Source organism: Hyla sarda, chromosome 13 (genome assembly GCF_029499605.1).
Source record: "Hyla sarda isolate aHylSar1 chromosome 13, aHylSar1.hap1, whole genome shotgun sequence".
In the NCBI taxonomy this organism is placed as follows: Eukaryota; Metazoa; Chordata; class Amphibia; order Anura; family Hylidae; genus Hyla; species Hyla sarda.
In genome coordinates, this window is record NC_079201.1 from 953423 (window position 1) to 976916 (window position 23494).

General features: G+C 43.2%; 1 protein-coding gene across 3 annotated transcripts in view; it reads left to right on the forward strand.

Annotated features, from left to right (window-relative positions):
* Positions 1–21613, forward strand: part of LOC130297380 (myosin-3) — a 151237-nt gene extending 129624 nt beyond the window's left edge. For all 3 annotated transcript variants that reach the window (XM_056549794.1, XM_056549793.1, XM_056549795.1), the window contains 15 exons: positions 4972–5361; positions 5444–5570; positions 6337–6455; positions 6549–6745; positions 7306–7489; positions 8829–8994; positions 9079–9203; positions 9997–10305; positions 10396–10599; positions 12886–13011; positions 13127–13297; positions 16047–16151; positions 18387–18482; positions 18854–18991; positions 21186–21613. In XM_056549794.1, coding sequence (XP_056405769.1) covers positions 4972–5361; positions 5444–5570; positions 6337–6455; positions 6549–6745; positions 7306–7489; positions 8829–8994; positions 9079–9203; positions 9997–10305; positions 10396–10599; positions 12886–13011; positions 13127–13297; positions 16047–16151; positions 18387–18482; positions 18854–18991; positions 21186–21209 — 2481 coding nt within the window. In that variant the 3' untranslated portion in view covers positions 21210–21613. The remainder of the gene's footprint in view (positions 1–4971; positions 5362–5443; positions 5571–6336; positions 6456–6548; positions 6746–7305; positions 7490–8828; positions 8995–9078; positions 9204–9996; positions 10306–10395; positions 10600–12885; positions 13012–13126; positions 13298–16046; positions 16152–18386; positions 18483–18853; positions 18992–21185) is intronic.
* The last annotated feature ends 1881 nt before the right edge of the window (positions 21614–23494 follow it).

The window sequence follows — 23494 nt, forward strand, 5'->3', positions numbered from 1 at the left end:
ATATTTTTAGGCTCTTACTGATATATCTGACCCCCAATTATTATATTTTTAGGCTCTTACTGATATATCTGACCCCTGATTATTATATTTTAGGCTCTTACTGATATATCTGACCCCCCGATTATTATATTTTAGGCCCTTACTGATATATCTGACCCCCATTATTATATTTTTAGGCCCTTACTGATATATCTGACCCCCAATTATTATATTTTTAGGCCCTTACTGATATATCTGACCCCCGATTATTATATTTTTAGGCCTTTACTGATATATGTGACCCCCGATTATTATATTTTTAGGCTCTTACTGATATATGTGACCCCCGATTATTATATTTTTTACGGCTCTTACTGATATATCTGACCCCCAATTATTATATTTTTAGGCCCTTACTGATATATCTGACCCCCAATTATTATATTTTTAGGCTCTTACTGATATATCTGACCCCTGATTATTATATTTTAGGCTCTTACTGATATATCTGACCCCCCGATTATTATATTTTAGGCTCTTACTGATATATCTGACCCCGATTATTATATTTTAGGCTCTTACTGATATATCTGACCCCCAATTATTATATTTTTAGGCCCTTACTGATATATCTGACCCCCAATTATTATATTTTTAGGCTCTTACTGATATATCTGACCCCCAATTATTATATTTTTAGGCCCTTACTGATATATCTGACCCCCAATTATTATATTTTTAGGCTCTTACTGATATATCTGACCCCTGATTATTATATTTTAGGCTCTTACTGATATATCTGACCCCCCGATTATTATATTTTAGGCTCTTACTGATATATCTGACCCCCCGATTATTATATTTTTAGGCTCTTACTGATATATCTGACCCCCGATTATTATATTTTTAGGCCCTTACTGATATATCTGACCCCCGATTATTATATTGTTAGGCTCTTACTGATATATCTGACCCCCAATTATTATATTTTTAGGCTCTTACTGATATATCTGACCCCCGATAATTATATTTTAGGCCCTTACTGATATATCTGACCCCCAATTATTATATTTTTAGGGTCTTGCTGATATATCTGACCCCCGATTATTATATTTTTAGGCTCTTACTGATATATCTGACCCCGATTATTATATTTTTAGGCTCTTACTGATATATCTGACCCCCATTATTATATTTTTAGGCCCTTACTGATATATCTGACCCCCATTATTATATTTTTAGGCTCTTACTGATATATCTGACCCCCCATTATTATATTTTTAGGCCCTTACTGATATATCTGCCCCCAATTATTATATTTTTAGGCCCATACTGATATATCTGCCCCCGACTATTATATTTTAGGGTCTTACTGATATATCTGACCCCCATTATTATATTTTTAGGCCCTTACTGATATATCTGACCCCGATTATTATATTTTTAGGCTCTTACTGATATATCTGACCCCCCATTATTATATTTTTAGGCCCTACTGATATATCTGACCCCCGATTATTATATTTTAGGGCTCTTACTGATATATCTGACCCCCAATTATTATATTTTAGGCTCTTACTGATATCTGACCCCCGATTATTATATTTTTAGGCTCTTACTGATATCTGACCCCCGATTATTATATTTTAGGCTCTTACTGATATCTGACCCCCAATTATTATATTTTTAGGGTCTTACTGATATATCTGACCCCCGATTATTATATTTTTAGGCTCTTACTGATATATCTGACCCCCGATTATTATATTTTTAGGCTCTTACTGATATATCTGACCTCCAATTATTATATTTTTAGGCTCTTACTGATATATCTGACCCCCAATTATATTTTTAGGCCCTCACTGATATATCTGACCCCCATTATTATATTATTAGGCTCTTACTGATATATCTGACCCCCCATTATTATATTTTTAGGCCCTTACTGATATATCTGCCCCCAATTATTATATTTTTAGGCCCATACTGATATATCTGCCCCCGATTATTATATTTTAGGGTCTTACTGATATATCTGACCCCCAATTATTATATTTTTAGGCCCTTACTGATATATCTGACCCCGATTATTATATTTTTAGGCTCTTACTGATATATCTGACCCCCAATTATTATATTTTTTGGCCCTTACTGATATATCTGACCCCGATTATTATATTTTAGGCTCTTACTGATATATCTGACCCCCATTATTATATTTTTAGGCCCTACTGATATATCTGACCCCCGATTATTATATTTTAGGGCTCTTACTGATATATCTGACCCCCAATTATTATATTTTAGGCTCTTACTGATATCTGACCCCCGATTATTATATTTTTAGGCTCTTACTGATATCTGACCCCCGATTATTATATTTTTAGGCTCTTACTGATATCTGACCCCCGATTATTATATTTTAGGCTCTTACTGATATCTGACCCCCAATTATTATATTTTTAGGCCCATACTGATATATCTGCCCCCGATTATTATATTTTTAGGCTCTTACTGATATATCTGACCCCCGATTATTATATTTTTAGGCTCTTACTGATATATCTGACCCCCGATTATTATATTTTTAGGCTCTTACTGATATATCTGACCCCCAATTATTATATTTTTAGGCTCTTACTAATATATCTGACCCCGATTATTATATTTTTAGGCTCTTACTGATATATCTGACCCCCGATTATTATATTTTAGGCTCTTACTGATATCTGACCCCCAATTATTATATTTTTAGGCCCATACTGATATATCTGCCCCCGATTATTATATTTTTAGGCTCTTACTGATATATCTGACCCCCGATTATTATATTTTTAGGCTCTTACTGATATATCTGACCCCCGATTATTATATTTTTAGGCTCTTACTGATATATCTGACCCCCAATTATTATATTTTTAGGCCCTTACTGATATATCTGACCCCCGATTATTATATTTGTAGGCTCTTACTGATATATCTGACCCCGATTATTATATTTTTAGGCTCTTACTGATATATCTGACCCCCGATTATTATATTTTTAGGCTCTTACTGATATATCTGACCCCGATTATTATATTTTAGGCCCTTACTGATATATCTGACCCCCGATTATTATATTTTTAGGCCCTTACTGATATATCTGACCCCCAATTATTATATTTTTAGGCCCTTACTGATATATCTGACCCCCGATTATTATATTTTTAGGCCCTTACTGATATATCTGACCCCCAATTATTATATTTTTAGGCTCTTACTGATATATCTGACCCCCAATTATTATATTTTTAGGCTCTTACTGATATATCTGACCCCTGATTATTATATTTTAGGCTCTTACTGATATATCTGACCCCCCGATTATTATATTTTAGGCCCTTACTGATATATCTGACCCCCATTATTATATTTTTAGGCCCTTACTGATATATCTGACCCCCAATTATTATATTTTTAGGCCCTTACTGATATATCTGACCCCCGATTATTATATTTTTAGGCCTTTACTGATATATGTGACCCCCGATTATTATATTTTTAGGCTCTTACTGATATATGTGACCCCCGATTATTATATTTTTTACGGCTCTTACTGATATATCTGACCCCCAATTATTATATTTTAGGCTCTTACTGATATCTGACCCCCGATTATTATATTTTTAGGCCCTTACTGATATATCTGACCCCCAATTATTATATTTTTAGGCTCTTACTGATATCTGACCCTCAATTATTATATTTTTAGGCCTTTACTGATATATGTGACCCCCGATTATTATATTTTTAGGCCTTTACTGATAAATGTGACCCCCAATTATTATATTTTTAGGCCTTTACTGATATATGTGACCCCCGATTATTATATTGTTAGGCTCTTACTGATATATCTGACCCTCAATTATTATATTTTTAGGCTCTTACTGATATCTGACCCCCAATTATTATATTTTTAGGCTCTTACTGATATATCTGACCCCCAATTATTATATTTTTAGGCTCTTACTGATATCTGACCCCCAATTATTATATTTTTAGGCCTTTACTCATATCTGACCCCCAATTATTATATTTTTAGGCCTTTACTGATATATGTGACCCCCGATTATTATATTTTACGGCTCTTACTGATATATCTGACCCCCAATTATTATATTTTAGGCTCTTACTGATATCTGACCCCCAATTATTATATTTTTAGGCCCTTACTGATATATGTGACCCCCAATTATTATATTTTTAGGCCTTTACTGATATATGTGACCCCCGATTATTATATTTTTAGGCCTTTACTGATATATGTGACCCCCAATTATTATATTTTTAGGCCTTTACTGATATATGTGACCCCCGATTATTATATTGTTAGGCTCTTACTGATATATCTGACCCCCAATTATTATATTTTTAGGCTCTTACTGATATCTGACCCCCAATTATTATATTTTTAGGCTCTTACTGATATATTTGACCCCTGATTATTACATTTTTAGGCCTTTACTGATATATCTGACCCCCGATTATTATATTTTTAGGCTCTTACTGATATCTGACCCCCAATTATTATATTTTTAGGCCCTTACTGATATATCTGACCCCCAATTATTATATTTTTAGGCTCTTACTGATATATCTGACCCCCAATTATTATATTTTTAGGGTCTTACTGATATCTGACCCCCAATTATTATATTTTTAGGCCCTTACTGATATATCTGACCCCCGATTATTATATTTTTAGGCTCTTACTGATATCTGACCCCCAATTATTATATTTTTAGGCCCTTACTGATATCTGACCCCCAATTATTATATTTTTAGGCCTTTACTGATATATGTGACCCCCGATTATTATATTTTAAGGCTCTTACTGATATATCTGACCCCCAATTATTATATTTTAGGCTCTTACTGATATCTGACCCCCAATTATTATATTTTTAGGCCTTTACTGATATATCTGACCCCCGATTATTATATTTTTAGGCCCGCATCGAAGAACTGGAGGAAGAGATTGAATCTGAGCGGGCGACTCGGGCGAAGGCTGAAAAGCAGAGAGCGGACCTGTCCCGGGAGCTGGAGGAGATCAGTGAGAGGCTGGAGGAGGCCGGGGGGGCCACCAGCTCGCAGATCGAGGTCAACAAGAAGAGAGAGGCCGAATTCCAGAAGATGCGCAGAGACCTGGAGGAGATTTCCCTGCAGCATGAAGCCACGGTGGCCGCTCTGCGCAAGAAGCATGCTGACAGCGGCGCCGAATACAGCGAGCAGATCGACAGCCTGCAGAGGGTGAAGCAGAAGCTGGAAAAGGAGAAGAGCGAGATGAGGATGGAGATCGATGACCTTAACAGCAACCTGGAGTCCATGACCAAGGCTAAGGTCAGACGGGTGGAGGCCACCATAGAAGGAATTACTGCCTCATTAGAATAATTGCCTCTAACCATCTATTGTTACTGCTCAGGTGAACTTAGAGAAGATCTGCCGCACCCTAGAAGACCATCTGAGCGAGTTCAAGTCCAAGACTGAGGAGAACCAGCGGAACGTGGCGGATCTCACTATGCAGAAAGCTCGTCTCCAGACCGAATCAGGTATTTTTGGACAAGACAACATTTCTGGTTGTAAAATTTGGGACTATAGACATTAAAATGGAAAGTGGGTTATACTAAAGGCTCATGGCACCACCTATAGTCACCATGAATGACCATCAAAAAGTCGGCAATTTATAGACACTCTCAAAAGCATTAAGTGTTATTGCCTTGACTTGTGGGAGTAGGCCCAAGCTTATAATGGTAGACTTATGTCAGTATGCCCAGGGTTATGGGGGTGGGACAAAGCTCATAGTGGTGGACCAGACTTATGGTGGTGTGACCTAAGCTTTTGGAGGTGGGACCAGGCTTATAGTGTTGGGCCAGACTTATGGTGGAGGGCCCATGCCTTTGTTGGTGGAATCAGGCTTATAGTGGTGGACCAGGCATATGTTGATGGGACCAGAATTATAGTGGTGGTCCAGGCTTATCATGGTGTGACCCAGGCTTATGGTGGGGGTCCAGACTGATGGTATTGGGCCCAGGCTTTTGATGGTGAACAAGGCTTATCATGGATGGTTCAGACTTATGGTGGTGGGCCCATGCTTATGCTGGGGGGATAGTAGTGGTTGTGACCCAGGCTCATGATGTGGGTGTCCAAGCTTATCCTGTATGGTCCAGGTTATGGTGATAGATCAGGCTATTGGATTTGATCTTCTGACATGTATCTATGATGTATCTGAAAATCACTTTTCGGTCTCGAGACCTGTGGCTCAGATCCATGCTGGGATAAATACCACTAAAATTCACGCCCTGTATATGATTTCAGGTGAGCTGGCCCGACAGCTGGAGGAAAGGGAGTCTCTGCTGTCCCAGCTGTCCAGATCTAAACAGGCTTTCACCCAGCAGATTGAGGAGCTGAGGAGAAGCCTGGAGGAAGAAGTGAAGGTAAGACGAAGGGAGGGTTGTAGAATACAAAGTCTTCTCGCGATCATGTGACCCATCTAATTGTTGGTCTACCTGATCCTCTTGGTCTACTAGGCCAAAAATGCCTTGGCTCACGGCTTGCAGTCTTCTCGTCATGATTGTGACCTCCTGAGGGAACAATATGAGGAGGAGCAGGAGGCCAAGTCTGAGCTACAGAGAGCTCTGTCCAAAGCCAACGGTGAAGTGGCCCAATGGAGGACGAAATACGAGACTGATGCCATTCAGCGCACAGAGGAACTGGAAGAAGCCAAGTAACTACCCATTAATATTTATACCGGTTACATACAGTTAAAAAATACAAGTCAGATTTCAACTGGACTTATGTAGCTATTGTCAGGAGTCTTTACAGCTACAGCAATATAATATAATAGTGTAGTATTAACATAGACATGCCGATGCCGCAATCATCAATAACATAAAGATAACCAGTCAGTGAGCCTTTGGCGTACTGATTATATGCAAACCTTTATGTCCTGAGGAAATTAGGAGTTTCATAGGTTAGAGATGTATAATATGCATACATGAAAGTCTATTTGTTAGGAGTCTCTACAGTTAGAGCATTGTAATCCAAAGAATGAACCTAGACAAGCTGATGATTATCACTTATATAAGGGTTTCCAGTCAGAAAGCCTGTAGTAAACAAAATCATATAAAAGCATGTAAGAAGTGTCCTGCTGCTTTGTCAGGAGTCTTATCAGTTAGAGCAGAGTAATCCAGCATATGCACCATGAGATTATAAGACGTGTAATGTGCAATATGCAGTGAGCATGGAACAACGATGGTGATAATCAATACATTGTCCTATCCTTAGGAAAAAGTTGGCACAGCGCCTCCAAGAGGCTGAGGAGCACATTGAGGCTGTGAATTCTAAGTGCGCCTCCCTGGAGAAGACCAAGCAAAGGCTTCTTGGAGAGGTGGAAGACTTAATGATTGATGTGGAGAGGGCCAACTCTCTGGCCGCTGCTCTGGACAAGAAGCAAAGGAACTTTGACAAGGTATCAGAATCACGTTGAGTGATAAGAAAAGAGAGAATCATCAAGAGCTGAGATACAATGAGATACAGGGTCAGGCATCTGACAGAATCAGTCGGGATCTGAGATAATAGGTTGGGATCTGAGATGTTATCAGATATGAGATAATAATTCAGGATCTGAGCTAAACTATGAAATAAGAGGTCAGGATATGGGATAATAGGTTGGGATCTGAGATAATAGGTTGGGATCTGAGATAATAGGTTGGGATCTGAGATACTATAAGATATGTGGTCAGGGTCTTGGATAATTTCAGATATCAGGTCAAGGATAGGCAATAGGAAAAAACACTAGGATCATAAAAACATACTTTTATTGGTGTACATTTGTTATATAGCCTATATAACAAATGTACACCAATAAAAGTATGTTTTTATGATCCTAGTGTTTTTTCCTATTACCAATTAAATATTACACATAGGTCTACACGCATCCTATGCTCCATCCTATATTTTTTTCAAGGATCTAAGATATTAAGCCAGGATCTGAGATACTTTTAGATTTTAGGTCTAAGTCTGAGTTACTATCAGATAGTAGGTCAGGGATCTGAGATAATAGGTTGGGATCTGAGAGAATAGGTCGGGATCTGAGAGAATAGGTCGGGATCTGAGATCATAGGTCGGGATCTGAGATAATAGTTTAAAATCTGAGATAATAGGTTGGGATCTGAGATAATAGGTTGGGATCTGAGATAATAGGTTGGGATCTGAGATAATAGGTTGGGATCTGAGATAATAATTTGGGATCTGAGATAATAGGTTGGGATCTGAGATAATAATTTGGGATCTGAGATAATAGGTTGGGATCTGAGATAATAGGTTGGTATCTGAGATAATAGGTTGGGATCTGAGATAATAATTTGGGATCTGAGATAATAGGTTGGGATTTGAGATAATAGGTTGGGATCTGAGATACTATAAGATATGTGGTCAGGGTCTTGGATAATTTCAGATATCAGGTCAAGGATCTAAGATAGTAAGCCAGGATCTGAGATACTTTTAGGTCAAAGTCTGAGTTACTATCAGATAGTAGGTCAGGTATATAAGATAATAGGTTGGGATCTGAGATAATAGGTTGGGATCTGAGATAATAGGTTGGGATCTGAGATAATAGGTTGGGATCTGAGATAATAATTTGGGATCTGAGATAATAGGTTGGGATCTGAGATAATAATTTGGGATCTGAGATAATAGGTTGGGATCTGAAATGCTATTAGATGTGAGGTCAGGATGTTTTCAGACATGAAGTGTGATATACCGGATGTGATCTATAATAATAAGGTTTTGCTTCTTCCCGTGTTCAGGTCCTAGCTGAGTGGCGCCAGAAATATGAGGAAACTCAGTCTGAACTCGAGTCTTCTCTAAAAGAATCGAGATCTCTGAGTACAGAACTCTTCAAAATGAAGAATGCCTACGAGGAGACCCTGGACCAGCTGGAGACCATAAAGAGAGAGAACAAGAACCTGCAGCGTGAGTAGAGGACCCGAGTGTGGTCAGACGCCTGACATCTAGTCTATGTCTATGTCTATGTCATACGTCCTGTCCTCTCCACAGAGGAGATCTCCGACCTCACTGAACAGGTGGCTCTGGGCACTAAGACCATCCATGAGCTGGAGAAGGCCAAGAAGCAGGTGGAGATGGAGAAGAGTGAGATGCAGTCATCACTAGAGGAAGCAGAGGTAACGCCTGCAGTACCAGCAAATCACAAGAAGGGGGCAGTGATGTCCGGAAATGACTAGGACAGTTTGGGTGGCAGGATTGCAAACTATAGGTGTCCAGAGAGTATTATACATGGGTTCTATCTATTCACAATGCCTGTGTCTCTGCTACTGTGGGAGATGACAAACTAGGAGTATCATAAGTCAGGAGGTAGTCAGGGGTTAGTCAGGAGGTAGTCAGGGGGCAGTCAGGAGGTAGTCAGGGGTTAGTCAGGAGGTAGTCAGGGGTTAGTCAGGAGGTAGTTAGGAGGTAGTCAGGGGTAGTCAGGGGGTAGTCAGGAGGCGCACTGTGACTTCCTATGTGATGAAATACACATGATCTTCTTATTCAGATTGCTGCATCTACATTGGACTACAGTAGTAAAGTACATTTTTAGGGTGGAAGATTCCACCTTAAAAGTAGTCTCACTCCTTGTCTGATTGGTGGGGTCCAGCTTTCTGTATACCCAATTTAACTAACATTTTTAAGTTTAACCCATTTATTCCCAGGAAAAATTAGGGCTGTGCTCAATGAAACATTCAGTATCCGGACCCTTGGGCACCCGTCTGAGGTTTCTGATAGTCCAGCGCAAAACCATCATAAAAAATGGTGCTATTGAAAGATTACGGGAATCAAACCCCATTAATGTATGTGAAATGCAGAGTCTACCACTAGACCCCATTGGCTACAAAGGAGTAAACTGGGACCTAACCTACACGATTCCATTGATCTGATGAAATGTTATATACCTGATCCCCTATTGCACTCTTATAGGCGGCCCTGGAACATGAAGAGGCAAAGATCCTCCGGATCCAGCTTGAGTTGACTCAGGTGAAGGCGGACATCGAGCGCAGAGTGGCCGAGAAAGATGAGGAGATTGACCAGATGAAGAGAAACTACCAGAGGACAATGGAGACCATGCAGACCGCCCTGGACTCGGAGATGAGAAGCAGGAATGAGGCCATCAGACTTAAAAAGAAGATGGAGGGCGACCTCAACGAGATGGAGATACAGCTCAGTCATGCGAACCGCGTTGCGGCAGAGGCCCAGAAATACCTGCGGAACATACAAGGGCAGCTGAAGGTAAAGTCTGTGTATGTGTAGAGGATGGAGACCACCTGACCATACATTATGGCGGACCCTTCACTACTACCATTATCCCTCTCCTAATAGGATACTCAGATACACCTGGATGACGCCATCCGCAGCCAGGAAGAACTCAAGGAGCAGCTGGCCATCGTGGAACGTAGAAGTAACCTACTGCTGGCCGAGATTGAGGAGCTGAGGGCCTCCCTCGAACAGACCGAGAGGTCCAGAAAGGTGGCTGAGCAAGAGCTCCTGGACGCCACCGAGCGAGTACAGCTGCTGCACACTCAGGTAAGGACAAGATGTCACGATATAGTGCCCTCATAGTGACCCCATCACTGGTCATATCTATAATGTCCTACACACTCAGGTAAGGACAAGATGTCACAATATAGTGTCCTCATCACTGGTCATATTTGTAATGTCCTGCACACTCAGGTAAGGACAAGATGTCACAATATAGTGTCCTCATCACTGGTCATATTTGTAATGTCCTGCACACTCAGGTAAGGACAAGATGTCACAATATAGTGTCCTCATAGTGACCCCATCACTGGTCATATTTGTAATGTCCTGCACACTCAGGTAAGGACAAGATGTCACAATATAGTGTCCTCATAGGGACCCCATCACTGGTCATATCTATAATGTCCTGCACACTCCGGTAAGGACAAGATGTCACAATAGAGTGCCCTCATAGTGACAACATCACTTGTCATATCTATAATGTCCTGCACACTCAGGTAAGGACAAGATGTCACAATAGAGTGCCCTCATAGTGACCCCATCACTGGTCACATCTATAATGTCCTGCACACTCCGGTAAGGACAAGATCTCACAATATAGTGTCCTCATAGTGACCCCATTACTGGTCATATCTATAATGTCCTGCACACTCAGGTAAGGACAAGATGTCACAATAGAGTGCCCTCATAGTTACCCCATCACTGGTCATATCTATAATGTCCTGCACACTCAGGTAAGGACAAGATGTCACAATAGAGTGCCCTCATAGTGACCCCATCACTGGTCATATCTATAATGTCCTGCACACTCCGGTAAGGACATGATGTCACAATCCCTCATAGTGACCCGATCACTGGTCATATCTATAATGTCCTGCACACTCCGGTAAGGACAAGATATCACAATCCCTCATAGTGACCCCATCATTGGTCTATAATGTCCTGCACACTTAGGTAAGTACATGATGTCACAAACCATCCGTCATATAGTGCCCTCATAGTGACCCCATTACTGGTCATATCTATAATGTTCTGCACACTCCGGCAAGGACAAGATGTCACAATAGAGTGCCCTCATAGTGACCCCATCACTGGTCATATCTATAATGTCCTGCACACTCAGGTAAGGACAAGATGTCACAATAGAGTGCCCTCATAGTGACCCCATCACTGGTCATATCTATAATGTTCTGCACACTCAGGTAAGGACAAGATGTCACAATAGAGTGCCCTCATAGTGACCCCATCACTGGTCATATCTATAATGTCCTGCACACTCAGGTAAGGACAAGATGTCACAATAGAGTGCCCTCATAGTGACCCCATCACTGGTCATATCTATAATGTCCTGCACACTCAGGTAAGGACAAGATGTCACAATAGAGTGCCCTCATAGTGACCCCATCACTGGTCATATCTATAATGTCCTGCACACTCCGGTAAGGACATGATGTCACAATCCCTCATAGTGACCCCATCACTGGTCATATCTATAATGTTCTGCACACTCCGGTAAGGACAAGATGTCACAATCCCTCATAGTGACCCCATCATTGGTCTATAATGTCCTGCACACTTAGGTAAGTACATGATGTCACAAACCATCCGTCATATAGTGTTCTCATAGTGACCCCATCACTGGTCTATAATGTCCCCCTTGGCTTCTGATTGATAACTTTTTTAAATTTTTATTATAAACATTACATTAATAACAATAGATTCATGCTGTATACATAATTTTCCTAGAAAAACCCCACCCCCCTCCCCCTGGCGTGGGAGAAAAAAAAAGATAATTATATTAAGTTATAACGTCTTCTTACCACATACCCCACGATTTTCACAGACAAACCTACGCCCAATCTTTCATCATTTTTAAGGTGATCCATTGCTGTATTTCAGGAGCCTTTGGGCCAAACCATTGAGAGACTATTAAATACTTTGGTTCAACATCAAATTATTCAACATACCCCAATCCTGCAAGACTCCCAAGATGGCTGACTAATATCCCAATCATAGTTGACATAACATTTTGTTTTTAATATACTCCTTTATTCACCCCCAAAAGAAGGCCACCCTTGGACAGGACCACAGTAGATGAATGAAATCCGACCACACTGGGGAGGGTCAGAATTATTCCTATATTTTATTAATATGATCATCTCAATCCTCAATCTCGAAGTAGTCAGGGCCCTGTTCCTCCAGACCTGATGATTGGCACCATGGGTGGGAAATCAGGAACTGTGATAGCGCCCCCTAGTTTATCTCTGATAGGATCATATGGTTTATATCTAACTTTATGAGATTCCACATTTTACTTTAATATCTCACCAGAACACAAGTCTCATCAACACCAAGAAGAAGCTGGAGAGCGATGTCTCCCAACTACAAGGAGAGATCGAGGACACGACCAAGGAGGCAAGGAATGCCGAGGAGAAAGCAAAGAAAGCCATTACTGATGTAAGGAATTCACTATATATATATATATATATATATATATATATATATGATGGACATGCTATCTATGTATAGAAGGAACACTGCACCGAAAGTCATTGTCTTATCAAATCTTCAGGCGGCCATGATGGCCGAGGAACTGAAGAAAGAGCAGGACACCAGCGCTCACCTCGAGAGGATGAAGAAGAATCTGGATCAGACTGTGAAGGATCTACAGCTACGTCTGGAGGAAGCGGAACAACTGGCTCTAAAGGGGGGAAAGAAACAGGTTCAGAAGCTTGAGGCTAGGGTAAGTTACTACTATAATACTGCCTGAGAATATAACTGCTATAATACTGCCTTCTATATACATACAAGAATATAACTACTATAATACTGCTACTATGTAAAAGAATATAACTACCACAATACTGCTCCTATATACAAAAATATAACAACTATAATACTGCTTCTATATACAAGAATATAACTACTATAATTCTGCTCCTATATACAAGAATATAACTACTATAATACTGCCTCCTATATACAAGAATATAACTACTATAATACTGTCTCCTATATACAAGAATATAAATACTATAATACTGCTCCTATATACAAGAATATAACTACAATAATACTACCTCCTATATACAAGAATATAACTACTATAATACTGCCTCCTATATACAAGAATATAACTACTATAATACTGCTCCTATATACAAGAATATTACTACTATAATACTCCTCCTATATACAAGAATATAACTACTATAATACTGCTCCTATATACAAGAATATAACTACTATAATACTCCTCCTATATACAGGAATATAACTACTATAATACTGCCTCCTATATACAAGAATATAACTACTATAATACTCCTCCTATATACAAGACTGCAACTACTATAATACTGCTCCTATATACAGGAATATAACTACTATAATACTGCTCCTATATACAAGAATATAACTACTATAATACTCCTCCTATATACAAGAATATAACTACTATAATACTGCTCCTATATACAAGAATATAACTACTATAATACTGCTCCTATATACAAGAATATAACTACTATAATACTGCTCCTATATACAAGAATATAACTACTATAATACTGCTCCTATATACAAGAATATAACTACTATAATACTCCTCCTATATACAAGAATATAACTATTATAATACTCCTCCTATATACAGGAATATAACTACTATAATACTACCTCCTATATACAAGAATATAACTACTATAATACTGCTCCTATATACAAGAATATAACTACTATAATACTCCTCCTATATACAAGAATATAACTACTATAATACTGCTCCTATATACAAGAATATAACTACTATAATACTGCTCCTATATACAAGAATATAACTACTATAATACTGCTCCTATATACAAGAATATAACTACTATAATACTGCTCCTATATACAAGAATATAACTACTATAATACTGCTCCTATATACAAGAATATAACTACTATAATACTGCTCCTATATACAAGAATATAACTACTATAATACTGCTCCTATATACAAGAATATAACTACTATAATACTCCTCCTATATACAAGAATATAACTACTATAATACTCCTCCTATATACAGGAATATAACTACTATAATACTACCTCCTATATACAAGAATATAACTACTATAATACTGCTCCTATATACAAGAATATAACTACTATAATACTGCTCCTATATACAAGAATATAACTACTATAATACTCCTCCTATATACAAGAATATAACTACTATAATACTCCTCCTATATACAAGAATATAACTACTATAATACTGCTCCTATATACAAGAATATAACTACTATAATACTGCTCCTATATACAAGAATATAACTACTATAATACTGCTCCTATATACAAGAATATAACTACTATAATACTGCTCCTATATACAAGAATATAACTACTATAATACTGCTCCTATATACAGGAATATAACTACTATAATACTGCTCCTATATACAGGAATATAACTACTATAATACTGCCCCCTATATACAAGAATATAACTACTATAATACTGCCCCCTATATACAAGAATATAACTACTATAATACTGCTCCTATATACAAGAATATAACTACTATAATACTGCTCCTATATACAAGAATATAACTACTATAATACTGTTCCTATATACAAGAATATAACTACTATAATACTGCTCCTATATACAAGAATATAACTACTATAATACTGCTCCTATATACAAGAATATAACTACTATAATACTGCCCCCTATATACAAGAATATAACTACTATAATACTGCTCCTATATACAAGAATATAACTACTATAATACTGCTCCTATATACAAGAATATAACTACTATAATACTGCTCCTATATACAAGAATATAACTACTATAATACTGCCTCCTATATACAAGAATATAACTACTATAATACTGCTCCTATATACAAGAATATAACTACTATAATACTGCTCCTATATACAAGAATATAACTACTATAATACTGCCCCCTATATAGAAGAATATAACTACTATAATACTGCTCCTATATACAAGAATATATCTACTATAATACTGCTCCTATATACAAGAATATAACTACTATAATACTGCTCCTATATACAAGAATATAACTACTATAATACTGCTCCTATATACAAGAATATAACTACTATAATACTGCTCCTATATACAAGAATATATCTACTATAATACTGCTCCTATATACAAGAATATATCTACTATAATACTGCTCCTATATACAAGAATATAACTACTATAATACTGCTCCTATATACAAGAATATAACTACTATAATACTGCTCCTATATACAAGAATATAACTACTATAATACTGCTCCTATATACAATAATATAACTACTATAATACTGTCTCCTATATACAAGAATATAACTACTATAATACTGCTCCTATATACAAGAATATAACTACTATAATACTGCTCCTATATACAAGAATATAACTACTATAATACTGCCCCTGTGATCTGTTATTGCAGGTTAGAGAGCTGGAGTCGGAGCTGGATATGGAGCAGAAGAGAAATGCGGATGTTATTAAGGGCCTGAGGAAATATGAGCGGCGGGTGAAGGAGTTGTCCTTCCAGGTAGGTGAAGGAGTTGTTCTTCCAGGTAGGTGAAGCAGTTGTCCTTCCAGGTAGGTGAAGGAGTTGTCCTTCTAGGTAGGTGAAGGAGTTGTCCTTCTAGGTAGGTGAAGGAGTTGTCCTTCCAGGTAGGTGAAGGAGTTGTTCTTCCAGGTAGGTGAAGCAGTTGTCCTTCCAGGTAGGTGAAGGAGTTGTCCTTCTAGGTAGGTGAAGGAGTTGTCCTTCTAGGTAGGTGAAGGAGTTGTCCTTCCAGGTAGGTGAAGGAGTTGTCCTTCCAGGTAGGTGAAGGAGCTGTCCTTCCAGGTAGGTGACGGAGTTGTCCTTCTAGGTAGGTGAAGGAGTTGTCCTTCTAGGTAGGTGAAGGAGTTGTTCTTCTAGGTAGGTGAAGGAGTTGTCCTTCTAGGTAGGTGAAGGAGTTGTCTTTCTAGGTAGGTGAAGGAGTTGTCCTTCCAGGTAGGTGAAGGAGTTGTCTTTGTAGGTAGGTGAAGGAGTTGTCCTTCCAGGTAGGTGAAGGAGTTGTTCTTCCAGGTAGGTGAAGGAGTTGTCCTTCCAGGTAGGTGAAGGAGTTGTCCTTCCAGGTAGGTGAAGGAGTTGTCCTTCTAGGTAGGTGAAGGAGTTGTCCTTCCAGGTAGGTGAAGGAGTTGTTCTTCCAGGTAGGTGAAGGAGTTGTCCTTCCAGGTAGGTGAAGGAGTTGTCCTTCCAGGTAGGTGAAGGAGTTGTCTTTGTAGGTAGTTGAAGGAGTTTTCCTTCCAGGTAGGTGAAGGGGTTGTCCTTCCAGGTAGGTGAAGGGGTTGTCCTTCCAGGTAGGTGAAGGAGTTGTCTTTGTAGGTAGGTGAAGGAGTTGTCTTTGTAGGTAGGTGAAGGAGTTGTCCTTCCAGGTAGGTGAAGGAGTTGTCCTTCCAGGTAGGTGAAGGAGTTGTCCTTCCAGGTAGGTGAAGGAGTTGTCCTTCCAGGTAGGTGAAGGAGTTGTTCTTCCAGGTAGGTGAAGGAGTTGTCCTTCCAGGTAGGTGAAGGAGTTGTCCTTCCAGGTAGGTGAAGGAGTTGTCCTTCCAGGTAGGTGAAGGAGTTGTCTTTGTAGGTAGGTGAAGGAGTTGTCCTTCCAGGTAGGTGAAGGGGTTGTCCTTCCAGGTAGGTGAAGGGGTTGTCCTTCCAGGTAGGTGAAGGAGTTGTCTTTCTAGGTAGGTGAAGGAGTTGTCCTTCTAGGTAGGTGAAGAAGTTGTTCTTCCAGGTAGGTGAAGGAGTTGTCCTTCCAGGTAGGTGAAGGAGTTGTCCTTCCAGGTAGGTGAAGGAGTTGTCTTTGTAGGTAGGTGAAGGAGTTGTCCTTCCAGGTAGGTGAAGGAGTTGTCCTTCCAGGTAGGTGAAGGGGTTGTCCTTCCAGGTAGGTGAAGGAGTTGTCTTTCTAGGTAGGTGAAGGAGTTGTCCTTCTAGGTAGGTGAAGGAGTTGTCTTTCTAGGTAGGTGAAGGAGTTGTCCTTCCAGGTAGGTGAAGGAGTTGTCTTTGTAGGTAGGTGAAGGAGTTGTCCTTCCAGGTAGGTGAAGGGGTTGTCCTTCCAGGTAGGTGAAGGGGTTGTCCTTCCAGGTAGGTGAAGGAGTTGTCTTTGTAGGTAGGTGAAGGAGTTGTCCTTCCAGGTAGGTGAAGGAGTTGTCTTTGTAGGTAGGTGAAGAAGTTGTCCTTCCAGGTAGGTGAAGGAGTTGTCCTTCCAGGTAGGTGAAGGAGTTGTCTTTGTAGGTAGGTGAAGAAGTTGTCCTTCCAGGTAGGTGAAGGAGTTGTCTTTGTAGGTAGGTGAAGGAGTTGTCCTTCCAGGTAGGTGAAGGAGTTGTCTTTGTAGGTAGGTGAAGGAGTTGTCCTTCCAGGTAGGTGAAGGAGTTGTCTTTGTAGGTAGGTGAAGGAGTTGTCCTTCCAGGTAGGTGAAGGAGTTGTCCTTCCAGGTAGGTGAAGGAGTTGTCCTTCCAGGTAGGTGAAGGAGTTGTCCTTCCAGGTAGGTGAAGGAGTTGTCCTTCCAGGTAGGTGAAGGAGTTGTCCTTCCAGGTAGGTGAAGGGGTTGTCCTTCCAGGTAGGTGAAGGAGTTGTCCTTCCAGGTAGGTGAAGGAGTTGTCCTTCCTGGTAGGTGAAGGAGTTGTCTTTGTAGGTAGGTGAAGGAGTTGTCTTTGTAGGTAGGTGAAGGAGTTGTCCTTCCAGGTAGGTGATCATTCGTCATGATTCTCCCAGCAGACGTCTTATTTATCTCTGGTTCTTCAGGCTGAGGAGGACAGGAAGAACAACCTGAGGCTCCAGGATCTGGTGGACAAACTGCAGCTGAAGGTGAAGTCCTACAAGAGGATAACCGAGGAGGCGGTGAGTGTGCGAGACCTGTCTCCAACAAGTATGTTAGGGGTTAAATCTGTATGAATTCTCAATATCCCCCTCCCTTTAATCCACCCCCTCTTCCCTTTCCCCTCCTGCTCCATTCATCCCCCCCCCCTCCTCCCTTTATCCCCCCTCGTCCCTCTCCCCCCCCCCCTCCTTTTATAACCGTGTTTTGGTTTTGCTAATATCCCATGATGCATTGTATGGGACACAGTGGGCAGTGCAGCTACTGAACCAGCAGGTGGCAGCAGAGAGATGTCAGGTCCTGAACAGATCTGGATGTGACTAGACTATAAGTGGTGATGTAATCCAGGATCAGTATGATGTCACTGGCTCATTAACCCTTTCATTCTGTGCAGGAAGAACATTCGAATGTCCACATGTCTAAGTGCAGGAGGGTTCAGCACGAGCTGGAGGAGGCCGAGGAGCGGGCGGACATCGCAGAGTCCCAAGTCAACAAGCTGAGGCTGAAGACCCGGGAGACCATCTCCACCAAGGTAAGTACTAGGCGGGGGCGGAGCTTACCTCATCCACACGGGGCGCTCAGCACCCTCTATATAGAAATTTACATTCAGATACAATAATGGGCAGGATTATGGGACACACTGGGCACACTTACTGACACACTGGGCACACTTACTGACACACTGGGCACACTTACTGACACGCAGGGCACACTTACTGACACACAGGGCACACTTACTGACACACTGGGCACACTTACTGACACACTGGGCACACTTACTGACACACAGGGCACACTTACTGACACACTGGGCACACTTACTGACACACTGGGCACACTCACTGACACACAGAGCACACTTACTGACACTGGGCACACTTACGGACACGATTACAGACACACTGGAAACACTTACTGATACTGGGCACACTTACGGACACACAGGACACACTTACAGACACACAGGACACACTTACAGACACACAGGACACACTTACAGACACACAGGACACACTTACAGACACACAGGACACACTTACAGACACACCGGGCATACTGGGCACACTTACAGACACACTGGGCACATTTACAGACACACTGGGCACACTTACAGACACACAGGACACACTTACAGACACACAGGACACACTTACAGACACACAGGACACACTTACAGACACACCGGGCATACTGGGCACACTTACAGACACACCGGGCATACTGGGCACACTTGCAGACACACCAGGTACACTTACAGACACACTGGGCATACTGGGCACACTTACAGACACACAGGGCACACTTATAGACACACTGGGCACACTTATAGACACACTGGGCAAACTTACTGACACACTGGGCATACTTACTGACACACTGGGCACACTTACTGACACACTGGGCAAACTTACGGACACACTTACAGACACACTGGGCACACTTACTGACACACTGGGCACACTTACGGACACACAGGACACACTTACAGACACACAGGACACACTTACAGACACACAGGACACACTTACAGACACACAGGACACACTTACAGACACACAGGACACACTTACTGACACACTGGGCAAACTTACGGACACACTTACAGACACACTGGGCACACTTACAGACACACTGGGCACATTTACAGACACACTGGGCACACTTACAGACACACAGGACACACTTACAGACACACAGGACACACTTACAGACACACAGGACACACTTACAGACACACAGGACACACTTACAGACACACTGGGCACACTTACTGACACACTGGGCAAACTTACGGACACACTTACAGACACACTGGGCACACTTACTGACACACTGGGCACACTTACTGACACACTGGGCACACTTACTGACACACTGGGCACACTTACGGACACACAGGACACACTTACAGACACACAGGACACACTTACAGACACACAGGACACACTTACAGACACACAGGACACACTTACAGACACACCAGGCATACTGGGCACACTTACAGACACACCAGGCACACTTACAGACACACCGGGCATACTGGGCACACTTGCAGACACACAGGGCACACTTACAGACACACCGGGCATACTGGGCACACTTATAGACACACCAGACACACTTACAGGCACACTGGGCACACTTACAGGCACACCGGGCACACTTACAGACACACAAGACACACTTACAGACACACAGGGCACACTTACAGACACACAGGGCACACTTACAGGCACACAGGGAACACTTACAGGCACATTTACAGACACACAGGGCACACTTACAGGCACACCGGACACACTTACAGACACACAGGGCACACTTACAGACACACAGGGCACACTTACAGACACACAGGGCACACTTACAGACACACAGGGCACATTTACAGACACACTGGGCACACTTACAGACACACCGGGCATACTGGGCACACTTACAGACACACCGGGCATACTGGGCACACTTACAGACACACCAGGCACACTTACAGACACACCGGGCATACTGGGCACACTTACAGGAACACAGGGAACACTTACAGGCACATTTACAGACACGCCGGGCACACTTACAGACACGCCGGGCACACTTACAGACACGCCGGGCACACTTACAGACACGCCGGGCACACTTACAGACACACCGGTTGAAATCATAAGTAATAGCTGTTGTTTGTAACTATTGAAGGTTAAATCTCTATTTGTTCCCTTGATGTTTTTCAGACATTTCTGACCACTCAGGAATAATCCGGCAGAGATGAAGATGGCGGCGGTGGCGGCGCGGTGCACATAATGTGTAATTACCCCAGAAGACGGTGACTACATGCAGGACCAGTGTATATTAATGGCAGTGCCTAGGTGCGGGTGGATGGGCGTCAGCCTCAGTATTGAGCTGTAGTATGGTGGTGGCGGCTGCGGAGGGCGCTCGCTCATCAGTCACTACCCTACTGCTAATCCACATCCTGCCGAGCCAATGTGGTGCCCGTGCCGATTCGGCAAAAAGAAATGGATCAATAATGTCGTATTGCAAAAATTCTGGAGGAATTACAAGTTAAGTGAAGCAGAATGGAAGGAGGGGGTGCTGTTCAGCAGACTAGGGGGAAGGGGCACTGTTAAGCAGCATGGAATGAGGGGCGCTGTTCAACAGACTAGGGGGAAGGGGCGCTGTTCAGCAGCATGGAATGAGGGGCACTGTTCAGCAGACTAGGCGGGAGGGGGCACTGTTCAGCAGACTAGGGGAAGGGGTGCTGTCAGCAGACTAGGGGGAGGGGGGCGCTGTTCAGCAGACAAGGGGAGGGGGCGTTGTTCAGCAGACTAGGGGAGCTGTTCAGCAGACTAGGGGGAGGGGGCGCTGTTCAGCAGACTGGGGGGAGGGGGCGCTGTTCAGCAGACTAGGGGGAGGGGGCGCTGTTCAGCAGACTAGGGGGAGGGGGCGCTGTTCAGCAGACTGGGGGGAGGGGGCGCTGTTCAGCAGACAAGGGGGAGGGGGCGCTGTTCAGCAGACTGGGGGGAAGGGGCGCTGTTCAGCAGACTAGGGGGAGGGGGCGCTGTTCAGCAGACTAGGGGGAGGGGGCGCTGTTCAGCAGACTAGGGGGAGGGGGCGCTGTTCAGCAGACTAGGGGGAGGGGGCGCTGTTCAGCAGACCGGGGGGAGGGGGCGCTGTTCAGCAGACTAGGGGAGGGGGCGCTGTTCAGCAGACCGGGTGGAGGGGGCGCTGTTCAGCAGACCGGGGGGAGGGGGCGCTGTTCAGCAGACTGGGGGGAAGGGGCGCTGTTCAGCAGACTAGGGGGAGGGGGCGCTGTTCAGCAGACTAGGGGGAGGGGGCGCTGTTCAGCAGACTAGGGGGAGGGGGCGCTGTTCAGCAGACTAGGGGGAGGGGGCGCTGTTCAGCAGACTAGGGGGAGGGGGCGCTGTTCAGCAGACTGCGGGGAAGGGGCGCTGTTCAGCAGACTGGGGGGAGGGGGCGCTGTTCAGCAGACCTAGGGGGAGGGGGCGCTGTTCAGCAGACTGGGGAGGGGGCGCTGTTCAGCAGACCGGGGGGAGGGGGCGCTGTTCAGCAGACTAGGGGAGGGGGCGCTGTTCAGCAGACTAGGGGGAGGGGCGCTGTTCAGCAGACTAGGGGGAGGGGCGCTGTTCAGCAGACTAGGGGAGGGGGCGCTGTTCAGCAGACCGGGGGGAGGGGGCGCTGTTCAGCAGACTAGGGGGAGGGGGCGCTGTTCAGCAGACTAGGGGGAGGGGGCGCTGTTCAGCAGACCGGGTGGAGGGGGCGCTGTTCAGCAGACCGGTGGAGGGGGCGCTGTTCAGCAGACGGGGGGAAGGGGCGCTGTTCAGCAGACTAGGGGGAGGGGAGCTGTTCAGCAGACTAGGGGGAGGGGGAGCTGTTCAGCAGACTAGGGGGAGGGGGCGCTGTTCAGCAGACTAGGGGGAGGGGGCGCTGTTCAGCAGACTAGGGGGAGGGGGCGCTGTTCAGCAGACTAGGGGAGGGGGCGCTGTTCAGCAGACTAGGGGGAGGGGGCGCTGTTCAGCAGACGGGGGAAGGGGGCGCTGTTCAGCAGACTGCGGGGAAGGGGCGCTGTTCAGCAGACTGGGGGAGGGGGCGCTGTTCAGCAGACTAGGGGGAGGGGGCGCTGTTCAGCAGACTGGGGGAGGGGGCGCTGTTTAGCAGACTAGGGGGAGGGGGCGCTGTTCAGCAGACTGGGGGGAGGGGGCGCTGTTCAGCAGACTGGGGGGAGGGGGCGCTGTTCAGCAGACCGGGGGGAGGGGGCAGCAGTCACTACCAGTATTTCTGGTCCTGCCATGTAGATCACCGTCCAGGCCACCGCATATGTCTGTAGAGATCTGTCAGTGATGGAATAAAGAATTACCTGCAGAGATTGGCTGTGCTTCTTATCATCTCACATTACAACCTCTCACATTCCTCCTCTCGCCTGACAATAAGTTGTGTAGTCTTCTCATTGTCAGTGTGGTGTTGTCTCTGCTGCTGTCTGATTCTTCCTCTCTCCTATTATCGTCGGCTTTAGGTTCTGCCTGAG